The 22649-nt window shown below is 50.8% G+C and overlaps 5 protein-coding genes across 5 annotated transcripts; 3 read left to right on the forward strand and 2 right to left on the reverse strand.

Annotated features, from left to right (window-relative positions):
• Positions 1-5160: 5160 nt before the first annotated feature.
• NCS54_01495400 (Hypothetical protein) lies at positions 5161-6692 on the forward strand (the record flags this gene model as incomplete). Its single annotated transcript, XM_053160073.1, has 3 exons — positions 5161-5452; positions 5507-5957; positions 6011-6692. The coding sequence occupies exons 1-3, from the start codon at positions 5344-5346 to the stop codon at positions 6690-6692; spliced, it is 1242 nt and encodes a 413-aa protein (XP_053016048.1). The 5' UTR covers positions 5161-5343.
• Positions 6693-7284: 592 nt separating this feature from the next.
• On the reverse strand, positions 7285-9658 carry NCS54_01495500 (Amine oxidase; the record flags this gene model as incomplete). The annotated part of the gene is made up of 7 exons (XM_053160074.1): positions 7285-7640; positions 7698-8072; positions 8139-8244; positions 8300-8311; positions 8366-8675; positions 8741-9312; positions 9368-9658. The coding sequence occupies 7 exons, from the start codon at positions 9656-9658 to the stop codon at positions 7285-7287; spliced, it is 2022 nt and encodes a 673-aa protein (XP_053016049.1).
• A 240-nt stretch (positions 9659-9898) lies between these two features.
• Positions 9899-10720, forward strand: NCS54_01495600 (Ferulic acid decarboxylase 1; the record flags this gene model as incomplete). The annotated part of the gene is made up of 3 exons (XM_053160075.1): positions 9899-10129; positions 10187-10550; positions 10602-10720. 3 exons carry the CDS (start codon positions 9899-9901, stop codon positions 10718-10720), a joined length of 714 nt encoding a protein of 237 aa, XP_053016050.1.
• Positions 10721-11639: 919 nt separating this feature from the next.
• NCS54_01495700 (Amidohydro-rel domain-containing protein) lies at positions 11640-13059 on the reverse strand (the record flags this gene model as incomplete). Its single annotated transcript, XM_053160076.1, has 2 exons — positions 11640-12668; positions 12727-13059. 2 exons carry the CDS (start codon positions 13057-13059, stop codon positions 11640-11642), a joined length of 1362 nt encoding a protein of 453 aa, XP_053016051.1.
• A 2376-nt stretch (positions 13060-15435) lies between these two features.
• NCS54_01495800 (Fatty acid synthase subunit beta) lies at positions 15436-21802 on the forward strand (the record flags this gene model as incomplete). The annotated part of the gene is made up of 2 exons (XM_053160077.1): positions 15436-20632; positions 20685-21802. 2 exons carry the CDS (start codon positions 15436-15438, stop codon positions 21800-21802), a joined length of 6315 nt encoding a protein of 2104 aa, XP_053016052.1.
• Between the last annotated feature and the right edge of the window lie 847 nt (positions 21803-22649).

Genomic DNA, 22649 nt, shown 5'->3' on the forward strand with positions numbered 1-22649 from the left:
TGTTGTTTGCCGTGGGAGGGCCGAAATTAGGAAAAGAGGAGACGGAAAGGGAAAACTAAGAGGGAGCGGAATTCGAGACTGTTCCGAAGTTTTAAATTGGTTCCGGTGAAACCACTATTCCGAAGACCTGGAGCTAAAATCACGTGCCAAAAGTCTGACAACACTCCCCCACCCCGACCCCGCTTCACGATGCGACTTCGCGACATAGGCTTCAATTTTAATACGAGAAAAACCACCCAAAATGGCACCTGAGACACGCAATTTTCGCACTGAAATAAGCGGAAATCGCCAAAGAAATCATGAATTTACTCCCGAGCAAAGATTTGCGATGGTGGCTGAGATATACGCCGGCAAATCGTATCGGGATGTCGCAGATGACTACGGCACGGATCCGGGCACCGTCTATCGCACAAAGCGGCGCTGGGAACAACACCATTACAACCACTCGAGACCTCGTGGAGGGCGGCCAAAGAAACTCACGGCTATACAGATTGTGAGGATGAGTTCTTTTATTAACCGGCATCGGCACCTGACGTGGAACGACCTGATTCTAGAGCTCGATTTGAATATAAGCAAGAGGGCCCTCCAGCGACGGCTTCAGAGCTATTGGCGCCGTAAATGGCGGTCCAAAAGACGTATCGCACTATCAGAGGACGATGCGAAAGAGCGGCTTGAATTTGCTGAGTATTGGATCCCTCGGTTTGACGAGCTTTTGCTAGTAAATTAGCCCTGAAAGACAGAGGGTTCTACCGCTGACTTTCCCGCAGGCCTGCTTCACAGACGAGTGCACAGTTCAAAACGCTCCGAATAACCCAGACGGCTGGGTCTTTCGCCGGCCTGATGAAAAGCTTCGTAAGGACTTAGTCAATGTTCAACAACACGGAAAAGCTCGTCAGTCTATTATGGTGTGGGGTGGCATAGCTGGAAAGAAGAAGACTATTCTCATCGTCGAGAAGCTAACGCAGTCAATGGAGCGGCGGCTTCAAGCCGTGCGTCGGGCAGGGGGTTGGTATACAAAATATTAATCTACGGATCAAGGGCTTTAAATTGATATACTTTCTAGCTTCATTGGACTTCTTATTATTGTGTAATTAATGGATGAAGATGATGTGTGAAGACGGGGGTGTGGTGATGTGGGTCTGTGTGACGGTCAAGGTTCCCAACGTAGTAAACCGTAACCGAATTGGTTTATGTTGGCAGTTGAAACGGGGCGTAATATACTGAGCGTAGGGTGGCGAATCACGTCTGATAATATCAAGAAGTATTCTTGAGTAATCAAGTTGTATTGAAAGCTGAGGTAGCGAGAGTGTCTGTCTAAGGGATGTTGTGTGGTTTTTATAGGCAGGGTCTGGGGAGCATCTCACGATGCCCATCGTGAGATAGTGTTACATTCTCACTTGCCCGGAGTGAGAAAATGGGTCCCGCTCACTCGCACCGAGTGAGCGGAATACGTTGATCCGTGCCGTGTGGCGACACGCATTCGATCGCGGCATGGGCCGTGACACTGTGACACATGCTTATCATGTACGTTAGTCTTCGTTGTTATCTTAACTTAGGAAAAGTGGAATGTTTGATTGAAATCTTGCGCGAATGCTACTCTTGGCACCGCATAGTATTTTCTTTTTGCCAACTACTATGAAGTTCAAATCTTGCGGGTTATACATAGACCGTCCTTTCAAAACGAGTTCGGAAATTTAGTAACTCTGACTGAGCAGGTTCCGTTCCGAAGCACCGGAATCATAAAAGGTAGAGTTCCGTTCCGGAAGGTTCCTTCGTCTCCATCCCTGTAGCGACTGGTACTAGTAGGGAATAACTCGATGCATTTCAAATAATTGACCGAGCATTCCGGCTTCAAATATACTTTTGAGGGTGATCCACTACTAACAACAGTCTGCCACTAGTGACAGATTTCCTACTGGAAGCATTGCTCCTCTACCCTGTACAGGAGACCGGTCCCCTACGGGGTCCGCCAATGCCTTTTCGGAACGAGTTGAGAGCTTAACAAGTAAGGCGCTTAAAAGCGCTTACGAGGGCGGGTGGCGTCTGTGGCGTTATACTCCTCTACACGTTCGCGTGCGAGCCTATTGGCTGACTCGACACTAGAGACTGGTCGTTGTCCAGGAGGTGACGGGGGGGGTTTCAGGGCGAGCTCCTTCCGTAGCTGCGGCAGTGGTGGTGGTGGCATTAAGTGGCGAGGACGGCGTTTGAGCCATGCGCCCGGGATCGGGTGAGACACCAATTGGGCCGTTCACAATCGCGGGGCTGTTCTGCAAGAGAGCTGCACGGGCTCCTCGGTTCAGGTTGGCGGGGGTGTGGATACCCAGGTCGAAGGGATCCGGAGCAGCGGGCGGGTTCGTCATAGGCGATGCCATCGCCGCCGCGTGCGGCTGCGCAACGCGCAGGTTGGGACGTTTGGTGTGCGATTGTTAAGGATTAAGGTGTAGATAAGGCTACTTTCTTAACACTTGCATGCCAAGAAAGTGTGATTACACGGGAAGGTGAGTTAACCATCCGTGATTGGAAATGTGTCGCATATCAAACCCTGGCCCCACTAGCGCAGCTGCCTGCAATGCAGCTGCTACTGCCTAAACAGGCAACACTTTCATTTGTGTATAACGTGGAGACCCCACCTTTGGCCAGCACCCCCCTTTAGCCACATTGTCGCATAACATTCGTGTGACCGGATGTAACTATCCGGTTTCACATCTGGCCTGTCGCATAATCCTAACGACATGAGCTTAAATAGCTATGCCCGAACACATGGCTGTTCGATTTCTTTTGTTCTTTAGATAATTCTCATCAATTGACTGGTGCCATCAATGATCCCTGTGGAGCCAATTGTCTGACACACATCATCATCGACTTCATCCTTGGCGATGCGAATAATTAAGTCGGCCACAGAATTATTATTTTACGTCGTATGAAGCTCAAAAATATATTATTATAATCAGAAATGGACTAAGAACGTGAATATCGAATTTCTTGCGCTCTCAAAGACCTTAAACACGCTCCGCTCGTGCAAGTTGCTTCTACGCACGCCATCTCACGCGGGAGTCTTCGCAACCGTAAAAAAGGCGGCACCAACGCTCGCGATGCTCAAATTCCGGCTCAAAAGTTGAATCCGGACCAAGAGAAGAATCTGGTCAGTTGGATTCTGAACGAAGAAGCTGCTGGCCGCGGCCAAAGCAAGGCAAATATACACAAGTTTGCGGACCTCATACTCAAGCACGATGGACGAGACGAACACGTCGGCCATAACTGGGTCAACCGCTTTATTGCGCGCCATAAGGACATCAAAATGAAGCCATCACGGCCTACAGACGCCGTACGAGCGAATGAGACTACGGAGGAGCAGTTACAGCGCTTTTTTCGACTCCTAGAGCACCAAATCGAGGATAAGGATATCGACTGGACCACATTGCACAATATCGACGAACATGGAGTTGCTGAAGGGGAGACTGAGGCCGGAAGAGTCGTAGGGACTTCCTTTACATCCTTCGCAACCGTCTCAGCGAGCGATTCTCGTACCTGGGTCTCGATAATCGAGTGTATTTCAGCTTGTGGCACCAATACGACGCCGGTGGTGATTTTCACCGGTCAGAACCTTCAGGGCCAGTGGTTTAACCCTCCGTGGCCGGATTGGAAGTACGACTGCACATCTACAGGCTGGTCTAATAGCCTGATCTTCAGGAAATGGTTCGTCGAGGTGTTTCTGCCGGAAACAGAGCCTGCTCCCGGGAAATGGCGACTCCTTATTCTCGACGGCCACAGCTCTCATATAACAGTAGAGATAATGTTCCTAGCTTGGTTAAATAAGGTACAGCTTCTTTACTTACCGCCACACTCGTCTCATGCCACACAACCTCTCGACGTTGGGATCTTTGCGGTTCTTAAGCGACTTTTTCACCAGGAGACTGAGAAGTATGCAACCTTCGCAGCCAGGTCTCCCATTCAAAAACGACGCTTCGTATACTCTTATGAAATAGCTCGAAAGAAAGCCCTAACCGAGAGGAACATCCGACACTCATTCCGGGGCTCAGGAATCTATCCTGTCGACGTTGAGAAGCCGATGAAGCAGATTGTCAATACCAAGCGCCCTCCCCCGCCGGATTTGGCACCAAAAAAGCAGAAGCCGCTAGCTCGTGATAATCTTCGTACGCCAAAGAACGAGAGGGATATCAAAAGACGGCTAGATCAGGCCCAGCATAGCGATGGCGGCGTCAATCGTGAAGCCCGATTTCTGATTAACCAGAACGGCAAGCAGATCACTCATTTAAACAGCATTATCGCCAGCCAGAAGCAGAGAATTGAGTTCCTAGAGGACAAGCTGGAGTCGCAGAAGCCCACCGGCAGGAAGGCCGTTGATTATGACCCTAACGAGAGGTTTGCGCGCATGGAGGAAATTGCGTACGCTCATTATGAGGCGGCGAAGGCACCTACGAAATACCGCGACCGTGAGGCGCCCAAATTACAAGAGAATTCCATCAAAGCAGCAGAGAGGAAAGATCAAGGTCTACAGAGTGTATTCCAGGTTCAACTGAAATGATTGCATTATTTTTCGTTGAGAAAAAGCTGATTTACGTGATGTGTGCATTTTGGTGTTGAGGCAATTTCCACTGGCCAGAGGGGGGGTGGTGGCCAAAACTAGGGTCCCCACGTTAAAGAGCTGCACGACTCAATGCGTCTTGCCATTGAGTTCTTGCTCTTTAGATAATTCTCATCAATTGACTGGTGCCATCAATGATCCCTGTGGAGCCAATTGTCTGACAACCTCTCGTCACTTCGTTCCTCAAGGCAAAACTGCAATTCTGCCTTGTTCGACCGCCTACCCTAAATTTAATGACGCACATCTTGGTTGGTGAGGCAGGTCCACAATTTCACCTCTTCAAGAACCCCCGCAGACCCGCAAGACTGAACGGGCTTATTTCACCAAGACATACTTGCATTACTTCCTCCAACCCTCTTTCGGTAGCCTGCAGATCTCCAATCGTGCCACTATCACGTTGCGTTTCACTGATGGATTCCTCAGTCGGCGATAACGTCGACCAAGTCGCTGACCGACCTTGCCATACATGTCGTCGAAGACGGTTGCTGTGCGACCGTAAATGCCCTCACTGCGACAAGTGTACCTTAAAGGGACATGAGTGTCTTGGCTATGGCACACTCTTGCTATGGACTGGATCTGTTGCAACCCGGGGGAAGCTCGCCGGACAACCGTCGAGTGCAGCTGTGTGCTTCACGAAAACGCCAAACCAAGCGACCCGTGGGGCAAACAATGGGCCCAGGGGATCAACTTCTGATGGAGGATATGATTCTATAGGTCTAACATCCCACGACGATCAAATGACTTTCCCAAGCAAGTGTTTGGCTCGCCAGAGCTCCAGTCCAAGACCGCTCGTGGATCCATTGCTTCAAGACTTGAGTGATCCCCAGAGACTGTACTTTCATTACTGTAAGTACCCCGTTTCCCATTTACTCGGACCCTGTCTAACTGTGGGCACTATAGACTCAAATCGCGTTTGTAAGGACCTTATCGGCCATGATTTCTCGGACCGCAACCCATTCCGCAACCTTCTGCCATTCACTCCAACACACCCGCTATTGCAGCAAGTCATCATCGCTGCCTCAGCTGCTCACATGTATAACCAAGCGAGACGCTGGGTCGCTTCTGAGTCGTTTGAAAGGCAAGAATCACCGAGGAATGTCATGATGGACGCACTTGTGGCGAAACATAAAGCCCTCCAGCTGATGCCTTCTGCTATTGCCAATATCGACACAGTTGGAAGCGATATTGTCCTCACTGCGGCACTGTTTCTTGTCAACGTGGAGCTCCTAGAGTCGGGGAAACACTGCTGGAAACCTCATCTTGAGGGTGCTGCGAGGATCTTGAGCCTAATTCAGCCGCTCACCCTCTTTGACGAAACCCTGAAAGACTATATTATGTCGGACTGTATTGTGTAAGTCTGGGTGAGATCTCGAAGTAGACGTAGGACTGACTTCTTGCCGCCAGTTATTCCATTCTCAGCCTCACCTTTAACGCCTCCCGCGGTGGTCTCTCAGCTTTTCTCGATTCGTACCAGGCTCTCCCTATCCTAGAACGAACAGCAAATAGCTACCTGTGCTGTCCACCTGAACTACTCAACATTCTCCTCGCTGCATCTAAACTTCCTGACACCATGTCAGGCGAGGCTATTTCGGACGGTGTAGTTGAAGGAACCGGAGCGGCCTTCCTAGAACAGGCGCGAAACGTGGACCTTGTCTCCTGGGCAAACAAGCTGCACGAACAGGATACCATCAGAAGCCGTTTCCTGGCTGGGTCGGCTCATCAGCTTGCTGCTTTACTGTACGTCTTACAGGTTGTGCCATCACTAGAAAGTTGGATCGCTGATGGCGTCGTTCACACCCTTCTTGACGGGTTGCACGAGACCTTGTCCCACATGCCGGATGAGGATCCGAATTTCAAGGCCACGGCATGGCCGAGTTTTGTTTTGGGTGCCACCACTCAGTCGCTGGAAAGACAGTCCTGGGTCATGGACAGGCTGAAAAGAATGACAATAGTCTTTCCTTGGGGCTTCGTCTACTCTGCTATTGACACCCTGAAAGTACTCTGGGGGCTTGGTCAGCAGGAAAGGCGCTCTAAGAGCTGGGTCAGAACGCTTCGAGACTTGGACGTGAATTTCTTGATTGTATAATAGCTACAGACCATATTATATTGTCACGACTATTATTCAATGGCACTCATCATATTTAGGCCACAGAAAGTGTCATCTTTCAAACATTCAGGCCTCCCAGCGTTCATACCCGCCAACCAACGACTTAAGCGGATGCGGATCCTGTCAGGTAGGCATCCCAGACCAGGTGAATCGATGGGCGGTTTGGGGTGCCCTTCTACCCCATGATGCTGTTTTATCTGTCGCTTAGCTTGGAACTGTGCTGACACTTCGGTATGGTAACCATGAAAGATGCTTCCCACAGAGCCTTGAGGCCTTGGTTGTGATTTTGGCTTGAGGTACATGCGTGTCGGGGCTAAGCACAGAAGTCTCGGATTCCCAACGGGCTGGATGTTGTTAATCTGTTGACTTCTCCTCTTAGAGGGAGCCCGGCCGCAGTTGCAAAGAACACACTTTCTAACACAATTTTGGCTCTCAATAAACCCAGAAGCCGCACAACACTGGAGAACTAGATGTTCGTCATTGCAATGCGCTGCAAAATGATTTAGCTTCCTACAATTTCCAACTACTTTAAAATCCGATGCAACAAAATCCCGTCCGCAGTCCGCCCTCCTTAAAGCCTCGATACGCCCAGTGCCAACCGACTGATCCGATCCGTGGCATCCAGAGCCCCCTCCCCTTTGGCTGCAACCTGACTCGGTGTGACCGAGTACGACGGCGGAACATCCAGGACAGGATTGCAAGAGAAGAAGTGGCGAGGGCGCAATAGCAGGGTGATAGGCTCCCTAGGCATGATAGGGTAATCCTCAGGCGAAGGGAAGTGGGTGATACCGAACGTGTGCCAAAGCACAATGTCAGTATCGACGATGGATTCGGTACCATCGCCAATCCACTCGGTGATTCCACGCGACGGCTCGCCTGAGGTCTGGGGTACGTGGTCGCCAGCAACCCATAGCTGGTCATCGTTGTCTGGGGGTCTCGGTCAGTATTGCCAGTACTACTCAAGTATCCAGGGCCGACACTCACATTTAGTCACATGAACGGCATGTCTGGCAAACGCGGCACGATTCCACACAAGGGAGCCCTCCTTTGGCAGCAACCCAGGCACCTCTCGGCTTACCAGCTTATAAGATACTGGCTTTCCACTGCTTGGGTTTAGCTTATTCTCATTGACGATGTCCCACGTTCTCGACGTCGAGCCATCGTAATCCGTCATCGCCTGAGAGGTAGTTTCAAGCCGCGTGCGCTTAGCATAGAAAGCATTACCATAGAAATTCTCAGGACTCCCGACAGGAGCGCTGGATGGCACGGCGTCAACCATATGGACGGAGTTCTTGGTTCCATCCAGGTTAGGGTTGATACGTAAGCAGAAGAGATGCTGGTGGTTGTGGGCATTGACCCCTACATTCAGTCAGTCAAACTGATCTTAGGTGTCGAAGTTTCGAGAGGGACAAGTTGGCAACCCACCCTTGGCAACTTCCGTTCCCCATCCATTTGTGTCTTCCCCAGGATACATGACGTATGTGTTGAGAATGCCGGTCAACCTGATGTCAGGCTGGATCGTTCCATCTTGCTGGAGGTTGGTTTGTTAGTGCAGCAAAATCGGTGGCGCTGGGTTTGAGACTCACATGAAAAGTCCACTACATCATCAAGTTAGCTTGATTTGTCCACGAAATGAGATCAAGGGAACATACCGCGATAGCATATTCGTAGTTGGCTGCCGTGAAAACTTGCTGGACTACAAGCTTCCTCCCGCGTGTGATAATCGTGGAGTCATCTCGGAAGTCAGTATGCTTGAAGAGGATACCATCATCTTCTTCATGAATACAGATAGCATTCTTGACCTTACGCACGCTACCAGATTGGGTAGAGAAGTAAGCATCCAGGTAGTAGATAGAGCCCTTGCAATCACAGCCCAGAGCGAGGCTGTTGGTCAGATACCCGGCGCCGTATTCCCCAAGGTCAAAAGCGTGCTTGCGCTGGTGAGGATGCTCTGGGTTGCCGCTGGGAAATGAATCAGTTAATTGACACTGACTGTGCTGAGAAATCAGGCGAAGATGGACACTTACTAAGGCACCACCATTTCCGCGATTGACATCCTGTAGAAGATTGGGCGGATGGTTCCCTTGTCGTTGAAGGTGATGTTGTTGAACACAATGCCCTCCCTGTAGTTGAAGCCGATGTGGAACTTCCAATTCTGCCACTCCAGCTCGCGGCCTGTTCCAGTCATGTTGAAGGATACGCCTTGGGGCTGGGTGATGTTGATTGGCTTCAGGTCCTTCCTGTGGCCTCCCTGACGCTCGATGGCCAGATGGTGATAGTCGAGGGGTGGGGATTTAACCAAGGGGCGACGGATCTTGGGAATGTCGATGGCGATGACTTCCTGTTTAATCGGATCCCAAATAGGGCAAAAGTCCAGAGGGTAATGATACTGGCAGTTGTCGATGTCTGGCCGATAGTACATCAGGGCCTGTTGCAGGCGTTTGCCACTGCCGAAGCGCTCGTCGTAACCAATCGTCCACGGGTCACAATACACTTTGTGCATGTCTCCCTTAGCGACGCCGCTGAGGAGACATTGTTCAATCACTTTGGCGTCTTTGCGACAGCCATGTTCGACGGCGGCCAGCTCCTCTGGGGTAATCTATAGAATCTGGGTCAATATTCTGTGTGCACCCGGCCTTTCTGGGGGGGCTCACGATAGGCTGTGCTCCATCAACCTGCTTCCACTTGCTGATTCTCGGTGTCTCGAGGTCAACGGAGCCTTGGAAAATCTTTCCAGTAGGTCCAATGACAACCACATCAGCAACTCGCCTGGGTCGGTGAGCACCATCGGGATTCGCGAGCCATGCCGTCATCTCGGCCTTGCGAGGCTCTTCCAAGGAGACGACATTGAACTTGACGTCTCCATGAGCCTTCTTCACGATGGTAACAGCGACCTTAATCTCTTCGGGGGAGAGAGGGTCGAAGGGATAGGGGAGAGAAGCCATGGTGCGAGGTCTTGCAGAACGAGCATGGTCCATGACAAGAGACGTTTGTCATGTCTCGTCATTCCAGGACAACATAACTCTATGATCAGGGATCAGCGGTTGAAAGTTGGAAAAGACAAGATCCCCTGGGCTTTATCTCTTGGCGCTCCACCAGCAGCAAACATTGCTGCATCGATTCCTCTACCCCCTGGTGTTTCAGAGGGAGATTATGTAAGTGCACTTACTGGAAAGCCACTTGACATGGTGAAATGCGAATTGAGTGATCTTCTCGTACCCGCAAATAGCGAGATCATCCTTGAAGGCACATTTTCTCTCAAGGACAAGGCTCTCGAAGGCCCATTTGAGGATTACATTGGTATGCACTTTGAGGGTGAAGCTGGCAATCAACCCCTCTTCACCGTGGATGCTATCACCTATCGCGATGGTGCCATTCTGCCCGTTTCTGTGCCCGGCCGGCTGACAGACGAATCGGTAAGTTTGCAAAGCCAAGTTCTTCTCTAGGGCTGCATACTGACTGTATTTTTCTAGCACACAACGGCTTCCATGGCGTCAGTCCAGTTATTGGAGGCGTTGCAACAACATGATCTTCCAATCAAAGACGCAGTCGCCCCCCTGGAGACCCTTGCAACTTGGTGCATACTACAGGTTGACAGTAAGAAGCTTGCCGAGATGAAGACGAACCCTGATGAACTCTGCACAACTATAGGCAACATAGCCTTCAATTCTAAGGCAACCATGCTAATTAATCGCATCTTATTGATCGGGGACGACGTGGACATACATGACTGGGCAGATGTCATATGGGCATACACGTCCCGTTGCCGACCAGGTATTGACGAATATGTGTTTGACGAGGTGATGGGTCTTACTCTCACTCCATATCGGAAATACGGTCGCGGAAGTTCTGTTAGGGGAGGCAAAATGGTATCTAACTGCCTTTTAGCTATGGAATACGATGGAGGAAGAATCTTTAGATCTGTGGATTTTCGATCTTCGTATCCGCCAGAGCTTCAGGAGAATATTGAAGGGAGGTGGACGGAAATGGGGTTTGATGCAGTTTAGTAAATTAGAACATAGATTGGGCAGATGGTTTCTTTGCTCCTCTCGGATGTAATATTTTATTGCGTATTAAGTCATGCCTCGATTTCGATGGTCCCGAAATCTTCAGTCTTAGATACATCTAAAGCCATACAGCGTTCTTGAATATGCGTGATAGGAAACCCTGAACATCGGAATGCAGCACAGCAATTATTGTAACTGTAGCTCCGATCTACTCTTGTTGAGGCTCAATGATTTAGGAAACGCCGGCGAGGACGGAAAGAAAAAATGCATATCTCCGCTTTATTAAGCCGCCTTTTGGTCATCGCCTCAAGCTCCGACGAACGCGCCGACGTCGCAGATTTTACGGAAGCACAACGCTGTGTGAAGCATCATGCAAAATTTCAAACCAGCAGGATTAGTGTCACGCGTTAAGGAACGCCATTCCACCAGTTATGAGGCCGTGATATGTTTGAATGGCGAGTGGAGATGACTCGAATCCTGCTGAAATGGAAATGCACAAACACATGCTTCAATAGTTATAAAACAACTTGCTTACAATAACCACAGTTTCCAATATTAATTGTAAGGCTTTTTAGAGTCACGTGCATTTGCGTCGTCAGTGGGCTGGATGTATGGAAAGTTGTAGTGGACTAGATATGATATTGTGAATATTAAACAGTGGTATGGCCATTGGGTTATATTATGTGATTCATGATGTTGCTTCAGGGCCCTTTAATTTGTGCCTAGCTTTTCATGTGAAGCTATATTCAGTACCATCACCCAAGGGTCACTGATTGCAGTTCCTTCCAGTGTCTATGCGTGGATGTAATGTTGTTAAAATATCAAGGCAATGATGTATTGGTCCATCAGCAGACGAAACAAATCAGCATTTATTCAATTCTCTCACATAATGAAGCCTTGGCATAGGGGAATACTCGTATCAGATATCCCTATCAAATATTTGCACAAACTCAGGATAACCCCGCTCATAAACAGACGCCAGAACACCATCTCTCCAAACACCCACGATTGGCAAACAGCGGTTCTTTGGATCGGATAGTACATCAGCAATGTCACCCTCGACAAGCGCCAAATCTGCCTTCTTCCCAAAAGAAATTTCTCCTCTATCCTTGAACCCAAACCGAGCAGCTGTAGTAGACGTAGCAGATTTGAGGACGTCTTCGGGCGACATGCCGATCTCATGGGCAAAAAGGTACATCTCAATATGTACGCCAAGACCATATGCTACACCGAACCCTTGACCAGCACAGTCACTCCCTGCTATCAAAGGGATACCTGCCCGGTACAGCTTTCTCGTGGTTTCATAGGCATGCTGGACACCAGCTCTCGGGCGCTCTTCTTTGGCTAGCCCAAGTGGCTTATCGGGTGTTTTCTGAATCAGCATACTCTCAGCAAGGGGGTCTCTTCTGAATGTTTGCTGCCATTCCTGTCGCTCAGCGGTTTGTGATGCACACAAGCTCAGCGTCGGGTTGCAGTGAACATTGCGTGATTTCATAATCTTGATGAAGTGGTCGTTGGGAGGTTCGTCGAGGAAAATATGCGTGAAGCCGTCGACTCCAGCCTCGAGGAGATCCATGGCGCCAGTGTAGCTGAGGGCGTGACCAACAGCAATGACGCCCGCTTCGTGGGCGGCCTTTACCACAGCATTTTGCACATCTATGGGAGGCGACGGTAGTTTCATGCCGAGAGTATCTCCCAGCTCGTGAAACATCTTGATATATGATGCTCCATGCCGATTGACCTGCTGTTGCACAAATGGCTTTGCATCATGGCTTGTGTTCAGTTTGGGCCAGCCTGAGACAATGACATTTAGTATTTTCTCGCCTTGAGGAACCGACTCGAGTTCCTTCTTCATGACAGGGATAGGCCATCCTCCTTCGATAATCGCTCCGATTCCAGCGTACTTGTAATCGGAATACTTTGTCTTGTTTTGGGGCTCACCAACCAACTGCATTCATGATTAGTCTTCCACATTATGCGCCGTACTAGTCAAGGGACATACAAACCTGTTTCAGCCGCATGATATCTTCCACTTCGTTGTGCATATCGCATACAGTTGTAACTCCAAAGCGCAGCGACTGCTCAACACTGTCGGTATTACCTGCAAGGGCATGAATGTGGGCGTCGATCAGTCCCGGAATGAGCGTATGCTGTGGTCGAGAGATCCTCAAGATATGTTGTCCGATAAATTTGTCTGGCTTGCCGCTGCCAACATCGGCGATAAGTCCGTCACGGACAATGACGAAACCATTGACAATAAACTTGTGGCCGTCAAAGATTTTGATATCTTCAACGATGAAGGTGTTTATCGACGGCTGGTAATCGCTCGTATTTGCCATTTTTGGAACAATTAACTTGGTGCATGCACAAAACGCTGTATGAGTGAGATGAGCTACGGGTAACGGACCCTCTGAATATGAAATGAAGCAGGCTGACATTTGTCCATTCCGGTTCCGGAATCCCGCTTCGGAATCGCTTCGGAATGGTTTCATGCTCCACTTGGATTCCGTCTAACGTATTTGGCTACCACACCGCCTGTTTGGTGATAGTCTCAACGCCTCAACACGATGCTCGGGAAGTCGACGCTGGACGGAGAATGTGGGGGGCCGAATCATTGTTGGTAGGGGAAGTTGGGGATGTGAGTTAGGTGAGGCGTTGACCAGGCGGTGAAGGGGGCAACAAACTTTCATGGTCGCAGGTGAAGAGAAGAGGTGTCATGAGAGGTGTCCATGATATCGTATTCTTCTTACATTTGTATCAATCGAAAATCAATATTCAAGAGTTTCTGCCTACTTAATCTGCACTACGCCTGCTCAGGCCTCCTGGAAGCCCCTGGCAGTGAATGTTGAATCAATCTCCATTCGAAAAAGTGGCTGCTGAGATTGGAAGTGGACGTTAAAGCTTGTCTTTCGTAGTGGAGTGGAGTTACGGGAGACCCACGAAACTCCCGAGCTAAACACATATACAGTACCTACATTCGAGCCAGTGCTCACTGACGGACTGCTCGAAAAGCTGACTTGGACTAAGAAAGGAGAGACACTGATTAGGATGTAAAAAATAGCCACCGATCTATTGTATGACAATCTTTCGTACGGCTGGCCAAATAATAATGCCCTAGTCTATTAGCGCAAGATGTTTCTTTAGTCGCTAGTCTAGGAAGATTCTATCGGTTCTCAAGGCCACACCGAAGTGGAAATTTACAGTCAAAGCCTTAACTAGAGATTTGAAGCTCGCCAGGCTCCTGGGTAGATGGCGAAGAAACGTTAATAGTTCCTTAGCAAACCGAATTGCCGAAATATTGAGGCGAGAAGGGGGTTGAGAACATTGATCCAGGTATGACGAGATGTCTTGCTGAGAATCGTCATTCCATAACTGCTGAGGAATAATAGGAACAACTCAATCATGCAATGGCTTTCTGTATATATGTCGGGGATAGATAGGAACTCGCTTGAAGGAATTGAGTTGAGTTGAGTGCAACCTGCCTAATAAGCTTGGTCACACCGTGGCAACAAAATAAACCCAGCCCATGCTTGGATTTGATCCAGAAAGAAAGTGGCCAAGCCATTGGTCTGCAAGGAGGGTTCTGTTGTTCCGAAACGGACGAATTGACATCGCATCAAAAACCATCATCAGCCTTCCATCCATCCGCTTGCTGCGGGCATGGCTCAACAGCAGCCTCACACACGCCCCAAGCCGAGCCAGACATGCCCCATTGCGGCTTCAAAGAGCTGTTCCAGCCCTCGAAAACGCTTTGGAGAACAGTGGCTGGGAGGAAAACATCCATGGCCCGAAGTCACTCGGTAGGGCCATTTGGAGGCAGAAGCAATGGATCGTTGCGTCTAGAGAGGTGGTATCGAAGTACCAGTACCTGGTAGAGGACTCCTTCTCCTTCGTTGACCTTCTTCTCAACCCAACCCTTGCTCATGATGGTCCCCTTGTCCCTCTTTGGCAAGGAGTATCATAGCAAGGGGTGTGTCTGATGTCGTGGGGTCCCAGCGGATCAAGCGAGCCGCCAATGCGGTGCACGCCAATGGCTCTCACAGTCTCACAACGGCGGGAGGTGGATGCGTTTCTTCTTCTCGACATTGAGCTGTGCACTAAGATAGCCCGGATTGTGGAGGGGGAAGCAAAAAAGTTGCCCTCCTGTTGGTACAGTGCAGTCGAAAAAATATGCCAGGATACGTACCCCTCCATATCCCCAACGGAACTGAAATTTTGGCCTGCTACTCGAGTTCGCTGGGGCGGCCCCTCCAAGACTCCAGCTGCTTCAACCACACCCTCCACAATCCTTAGCCGGCTCCCGGTACAAGCTCCTGATTTTTCTCGTTTTTGACTTCTACCGTGGTCCCTCTTAGACGTCTTCTTCCTCCTCTTCCTCCTTGAGATTGTCCATCCTCATCTCCTTTGCGCCTGGCTGGTGTTGTCTTGTCTTGTACCGCGCCGCGCTCCACCGACTCTAAAGCTATTCTCTACTGGTTTCTACCCCCTCCCACCTCTCAGGGGATCAGCCAGCCTTCGCGCGAATCCAGGACCGCCGGTTTCTTTTCACTAGCGTCTTCGGGGAAACTATCATATCTTGTTTCTGGTGTTACGACTTGAATTGATAGGTCTGTGAGCCATCGGCCCTCGAGAACCATCTCAACCGCCAATTGCAGAGACTAACATTGGACTTTTGCTTGCCACTGCAGATTTTCTTCAATACCCCTGCATTCATCATGTACGGCGCCGGTCAAGGCCCTCAGATGGGCATTTCCACCCCCAGATCCAGCGCTTCTCTTCGGCCGTTGACCCTCTCCCACGGCTCTCTCGAGACTTCTCTCCTCATTCCCACCAACCTCCATTTCCAAGCCTCTCAGTTAAAAGACAAGTTTGTCGCCAGTCTACCCGAAGCCACCGATGAGCTTGCCCAGGATGACGAGCCATCCTCCGTTCCCGACTTGGTCGCTAGATACCTCGGTCTCATCGCTCATGAGGTCGATGAGGGCGAGGATGATGAACAAGGCTCCTACGAGGATGTTCTGAAGCTCGTTCTGAACGAATTTGAGCGCAATTTCCTCCGTGGTAACGAGGCCCACGCCATTGCCACCAGCCTGCCCGGTATTGAGTCCAAGAAGCTCGACTTCATCCGCAGCTACTACACCGCTCGTGCTGTGTGCAACCGACCGATCAAGCCTCACGCTTCAGCCCTTTTCCGAGCAGCTAAGGATGGTGACGCCGAAATCTACACAATTTTCGGCGGTCAGGGTAATATTGAGGAGTACTTTGAGGAGCTGCGAGAGATTTTCAAGACATACTCAAGCTTTGTCGGTGACCTCATCACCCGCTCAGCTGAGCTGCTACAGACTCTCTCAGAGAACCCCAAGGCCGAGAAGATGTTCCCCAAGGGTCTTGATATCATGAACTGGCTTCTCAACAAGGACTCTACTCCTGACGTCGACTACCTAATTTCGGCACCCATAAGTTTCCCTCTTATTGGCCTTGTCCAGCTTGCCCACTACGAGGTGACATGTAAGGTCCTTGGCGTGCACCCTGGTATGCTGCGCGAAAGAATCACCGGTTCCACTGGTCACTCTCAAGGCATTGTCATGGCCGCCGCCACCGCCGCTGCGGACTCCTGGGAATCATGGCAAGATATTTCTAGCTCTGTCCTGACCATGCTGTTCTGGATCGGAACCCGAAGCCAGCAGGCGTTCCCCATCACCTCCATGACCCCTACTATGCTTCGCGAGTCTTCGGAGCACGGCGAGGGCGCTCCCACTCCCATGCTTAGCATTCGAGGCCTTCCTCAGGCTGAGGTTCAGAAGCACATCGATGCTACCAATCACTACCTTCCCGAGAACCGCCACATCAGCATCTCCCTCATCAACAGCCCCCGAAACCTAGTTGTGACAGGACCTCCCACTTCTCTCTACGGCCTCAACGCCCAGCTTCGCAAGATCAAAGCTCCCATTGGTCTGGACCAGAGCCGAATTCCTTTCACCGAGAGAAAGGTTCGCTTTGCCAACCGATTCCTGCCTGTCACTGCACCCTTCCATAGCAAGTATCTCGGAGAGGCTACTACCATGATTGACGACGATCTCAAGGACATCTCAATCGATTCCAGCGACCTTGGCATTGCCGTGTTCGACACCAACACTGGCAAGGATCTTCGAGAGGAAGTTAAGGGCAACATTGTCCCTGCCCTTGTCCGCTTGATCACTCGTGACCCTGTCAACTGGGAGAAGGCCACTGTCTTCCCGGGTGCCACTCACATTCTGGACTTCGGTCCTGGTGGTGATTCCGGTCTTGGTGCTCTGACTAGCCGAAACAAAGAGGGCACTGGCGTGCGTGTCATCTTGGCTGGTACTGTCGATGGTGCCATGAGCGACATCGGCTACAAGGCAGAGCTCTTTGACAGAGATGAGGAGAACGCTGTCAAGTATGCCATTGACTGGGTTGAGGAATTCGGGCCCAAGCTCGTGACGAACAAGAGCGGTCGAATATACTTGGACACCAAGATGAGTCGTTTCCTTGGTCTCCCTCCAATCCTTGTCGCTGGTATGACTCCTACCACTGTTTCGTGGGACTTCGTTACCGCTACTATGGATGCTGGGTACCACATTGAGCTTTCAGGTGGTGGTTACTTCAATAGTTTGATGATGACCGATGCAATCACCAAGATCGAGAAGGCTATTCCCGCTGGTCGTGGTATTTCTGTCAACTTGATCTACGTTAACCCTCGTGCCATGGCTTGGCAGATTCCCCTAATCGGCAAGCTTCGATCCGAGGGCGTTCCCATTGAGGGTCTCACAATCGGTGCTGGTGTTCCCTCTATGGAGGTTGCCCAGGAGTATATCGAGACCCTGGGCCTTAAGCACATCAGTTTCAAGCCCGGCTCCGTCGATGCTATCCAGTCTGTTATCAACATCGCCAGGGCCAACCCCCACTTTCCCATTATGCTCCAGTGGACTGGTGGCCGCGGTGGTGGTCATCACTCTTTCGAGGATTTCCACCAGCCTATCCTTCAGATGTATGGCCGTATTCGACGGCAGGAGAACATCATCCTTGTTGCCGGTAGTGGTTTCGGTGGTGCGGATGACACCTATCCCTACATCACTGGTGAATGGGCCAAGAAGTATGGCTACCCTCCCATGCCTTTCGACGGTTGCTTGTTCGGTAGCCGCATGATGGTTGCCAAAGAGGCTCACACCAGTAAGGACGTGAAAGAGGCTATTGTTGCCGCCCCTGGCCTCGAGGACAGCGATTGGGAGCAAACCTATAAGGGACCTGCTGGTGGGGTTCTTACCGTTCGATCTGAGATGGGTGAGCCCATGCACAAACTCGCTACTCGTGGAGTCCGCTTCTGGGCCGAGATGGACCAGAAGATCTTCAGCCTACCCAAGCAAAAGAGGGTTACCGAACTCAACAGGAACAAGGACTATATCATTAAGAAGCTTAATGATGATTACCAGAAGGTCTGGTTCGGTCGCAACAAAGAGGGTAATGCTGTCGATCTGGCCGACATGACGTATGCTGAGGTTCTGCGACGTCTGGTCGAGCTCCTCTACATCGGGCACCAGTCCCGCTGGATCCACCACTCCTACGCCTTCCTCGTCGGTGACTACATTCATCGTCTCGAGGAGCGATTAGCTTCCACCCCTGGCAAGGCATCTCTCCTTCAGAGTTACTCCGAGCTCAACGAGCCTTTCGAGGTGACCGACCGTATCCTTACCGCTTATCCTGAGGCTGAGACCCAGATCTTGAATGCCCAGGACGTTCAGCACTTCCTGATCTTATGCAGGCGACCCGCTCAGAAGCCTGTCAACTTCATCCCTATCCTTGACGAAAACTTCGAGTTCTACTTTAAGAAGGACTCTCTCTGGCAGTCTGAGGATTTGGATGCTGTTGTTGGCCAAGACGTTGGCCGAACATGTATTCTCCAGGGTCCTGCCGCTGCCAAGTTCTCGACTCAGATTGATCAGCCCATCCAGTCTATTCTCGACAGTATCCATGAGTCTCACGTGGAATACCTGATTCGGGATCTATATAACAATAACAAGGCTGCCATCCCCTACATCGAGTACTTTGGTGGTAAGCTTGTTGACCCCGAGATGCCCCAAGACGTCGAGGGCTTGACTGTGACCTACGACAACTACAAGAACACCTACCGCCTGTCATCGTCTGTCGCTGCCACCCTCCCTAAGCTTGATTCTTGGCTGTCTCTGGTCGCTGGCCCCAACCGTAACTGGCGTCACGCTCTGCTTATGGCCGATGTTGTTGCCCAGGGCCAGAAGTTTCAGGCCAACGCTATCCGACGCATCTTTGCTCCTTCTCGTGGTCTGTTTGTTGAGATCTCTTACCCTAATGATCCTTCCAAGACCACCATCGTTGTTCGTGAGCAGCACCGCCACAACCAGTACATCGATGCCATCGAGGTTAAGCTCGTTGGTAAGAACAAGATCCAGGTCAACATGATCAAGGAGACCACTGCTCTCGGCAAGCCTGCTGCTCTGCCTTTGGAGTTCACCTACCACCCGGAGGCTGGATACTCTCCTATCCGTGAGGTTATGGAGGGTCGCAACGACCGCATCAAGGAGTTTTACTGGAAGGTGTGGTTCGGCGAGGAGCCCCTCGACCTCGACGCTGATGTCACTGCTAAGTTCGATGGTGGTAAGACTACCATCACTGGCGAGGCCGTCAATGACTTCGTGCACGCTGTTGGCAACCACGGTGAGGCTTTTGTCGACCGACCTGGTAAGACTGTCTATGCTCCCATGGACTTTGCCATTGTTATTGGCTGGAAGGCCCTTGCCAAGCCTCTCTTCCCTCGCACCATTGATGGTGACCTTCTGAAGCTTGTCCATCTTTCCAACCAGTTCCGCATGATCCCTGGCGCAGAACCTCTCAAGAAGGGCGACGAGGTCTCCACTACTGCCCAGATCAACGCCGTCATCAACCAGGAGGCTGGCAAGATGGTTGAGGTCTGTGGTACACTCGTTCGTGATGGAAAGCCTGTCATGGAGATCACTTCTCAGTTCTTGTACCGTGGTACCTATACTGACTACGAGAACACCTTCCAGCGAAAGGTTGAAACTCCCATTCAGGTTCACCTCGCCACCACACGGGATGTTGCTATCCTTCGCTCCAAGCAGTGGTTCTCTATCGACGAGCTCCCTCAGAACATTGACCTGCTCGGTCAGACTCTGACTTTCCGGCTCCAGAGCTTGGTTCGCTACAAGAACAAGACTGTCTTCAGCAGTATCGAGACCCGGGGCCAGGTTCTGCTCGAGCTCCCCACTAAGGAGATCATCCAGGTTGGCAGCGTTGACTACGAGACTGGAGAGTCTCACGGCAACCCCGTTGTCGACTATCTTGAGCGCAATGGCCAGCCTATCGACCAGCCCATCAACTTCGAGAACTCCATCCCTCTCAGTGGCAAGTCTCCTCTCGCCCTTCGAGCCCCTTCCTCCAACGAGAACTACGCTCGCGTGTCTGGTGACTACAACCCCATCCACGTCTCTCGTGTATTCTCCAGCTATGCCAACCTCCCTGGCACCCTCACCCACGGCATGTACTCTAGTGCATCCGTACGAAGCCTGATCGAGACCTGGGCCGCTGAGAACAACATTGGCCGTGTCCGAAGCTTCCATGCCTCACTTATCGGCATGGTTTTGCCTAACGATGAGCTCGAGGTCAAGCTCCAGCACACTGGCATGGTTTCTGGTCGCAAGATCATCAAGGTTGAGGTCCGCAACAAGGAGACCGAAGATAAGGTTCTCGAGGGTGAGGCTGAGGTCGAACAACCTGTGACTGCATATGTCTTCACTGGACAGGGCTCCCAGGAGCAAGGTATGGGTATGGAGTTGTATGCCAGCAGCCCCGTTGCCAAGGAGGTCTGGGACCGCGCTGACAAGTACCTCCTCGATGCTTACGGTAAGTACCATCAACAAAGCACAGTCAGTATGCAATCGCTAATAAGCCTCAGGTTTCTCCATCACCAACATTGTCAAGAACAACCCCAAGGAGCTCACCATTCACTTTGGTGGACCTCGTGGCAAGGCTATCCGCCAGAACTACATGGCGATGACTTTCGAGACTGTCGCTGCAGATGGTAGCATTAAGTCTGAGAAAATCTTCAAGGAGATTGACGAGACCACTACCTCATACATCTACCGTTCCCCTACTGGCCTTCTCTCGGCCACTCAGTTCACCCAGCCTGCCCTTACCCTCATGGAGAAGGCCAGCTTCGAGGACATGAAGGCCAAGGGACTTGTGCCGAACAACAGCACCTTTGCTGGTCACTCGCTAGGCGAATACTCGGCCCTGGCTGCCCTTGCCGAGGTCATGCCCATTGAGAGCTTGGTGTCCGTTGTGTTCTACCGAGGTCTCACCATGCAGGTTGCCGTCGAGCGTGACGCCGCTGGCCGATCCAACTACTCAATGTGTGCTGTCAACCCCAACCACATCAGCAAGACCTTCAACGAGGCTGCTCTCCAGTTCGTCGTTGACAACATCGCTGAGGAGACTGGCTGGCTCCTTGAGATTGTCAACTACAACATTGCCAACATGCAGTACGTGTGCGCTGGTGACCTGCGTGCGCTCGACACTCTTGCCGGTGTGGCCAACTTCATCAAGGTCCAGAAGCTCGCCATTGAAGAGGTCAGGGACAACATTGAGGAGGTCAAGGGACACCTCCGCGAGATCATTCGTGGCTGTGCTAAGAAGACGCTTGCCAAGCCCACTCCTCTTGAGCTGGAGCGTGGCTTTGCTACAATCCCCCTCCGTGGTATCGATGTGCCCTTCCACTCGACCTTCCTTCGGTCTGGTGTCAAACCCTTCCGATCTTTCTTGCTCAAGAAGATCAACAAGACATCTATCGATCCCTCCAAGCTGGTCGGAAAGTACATCCCCAACGTGACGGCCAAGCCGTTCGCACTGACCAAGGAGTACTTTGAGGATGTGTACAAGCTGACCAATTCGCCTAAGATTGGTGCTATTATAGCTAACTGGGACAAGTATAACCAGGACGAGGGCGCTACCAACGGTGTTGAGAGTAGCGACAGCTCCAGTGGCGACTACGAGGCCTCAGGCCGAGCTGCTTAAAGCAACTGATGAAAGGAAATATAATAGAAAAAATAGGAAAGAAAGAACGAGAGAGAAACCATGCATATACATGATATAACGGAATACTAAAGATGGATGATTATAAAGAGAGTTTACAGATTCCCGGCCGGGTCATTATTTGGCAGGAGTAACGTACATCATAAGCGAGTGATCAATTTTCTACTACTTTGTGACTCTCTATCCCTGCAAAAACGACAACATTTTAAATCGACCCAGATCAGTTAGAATTCTGTTCTCGAGACACTGTTACTTCTATCTGATGTCTTCGTGTGTTATGTCCTGTCTTTCCACGAATGCTACATCGCCGTTCCTTTGTTTTTAACCTACGCTTCAAACTACTACTCCGACGGCTTTCTCCTTCTAATTGCACCTTTACCTGGTTCTGGCCCTTCAAATCCTGCCCTTGGTCTAGGTTTAGACTTCCTCCTTTCTGCAGGGTTCTCTTCTTGGCACGTCGTCGATTAAGTGTCTCATTCTCCTGCCGAAGAAGCTGCTTCTCCGACCTTAGCAAAGCGATCTGATGCATGATTCCTTAGGCTCCTTCGTCAAACTGGTCGACAGCGTACAAAGTTGAAGTCGGAGAGTTTTTCTGATGTCGAGAGATCCGGTCCTTGATGAATTCATATCGTGAGCTTGTCTCAAGCCGATTATTTGGTGCCTTGGACACCCAAGGTACCGGCAGCTCGTCGATCCCTGAAACTGGTGTCGTCGTCCGTAGCTTCACATCAGGCTTGGAAATCAGACTTTTCGGGTTCAAAGGCACAAGACCTGCTCCTCCTCGAATATTCTTTTCTATCATGTAGTCTTCGAACGCAGCTAAAAAAAA

The sequence above is a fragment of the Fusarium falciforme genome, chromosome 13, assembly GCF_026873545.1.
Source record: "Fusarium falciforme chromosome 13, complete sequence".
NCBI classification, from domain to species: Eukaryota; Fungi; Ascomycota; class Sordariomycetes; order Hypocreales; family Nectriaceae; genus Fusarium; species Fusarium falciforme.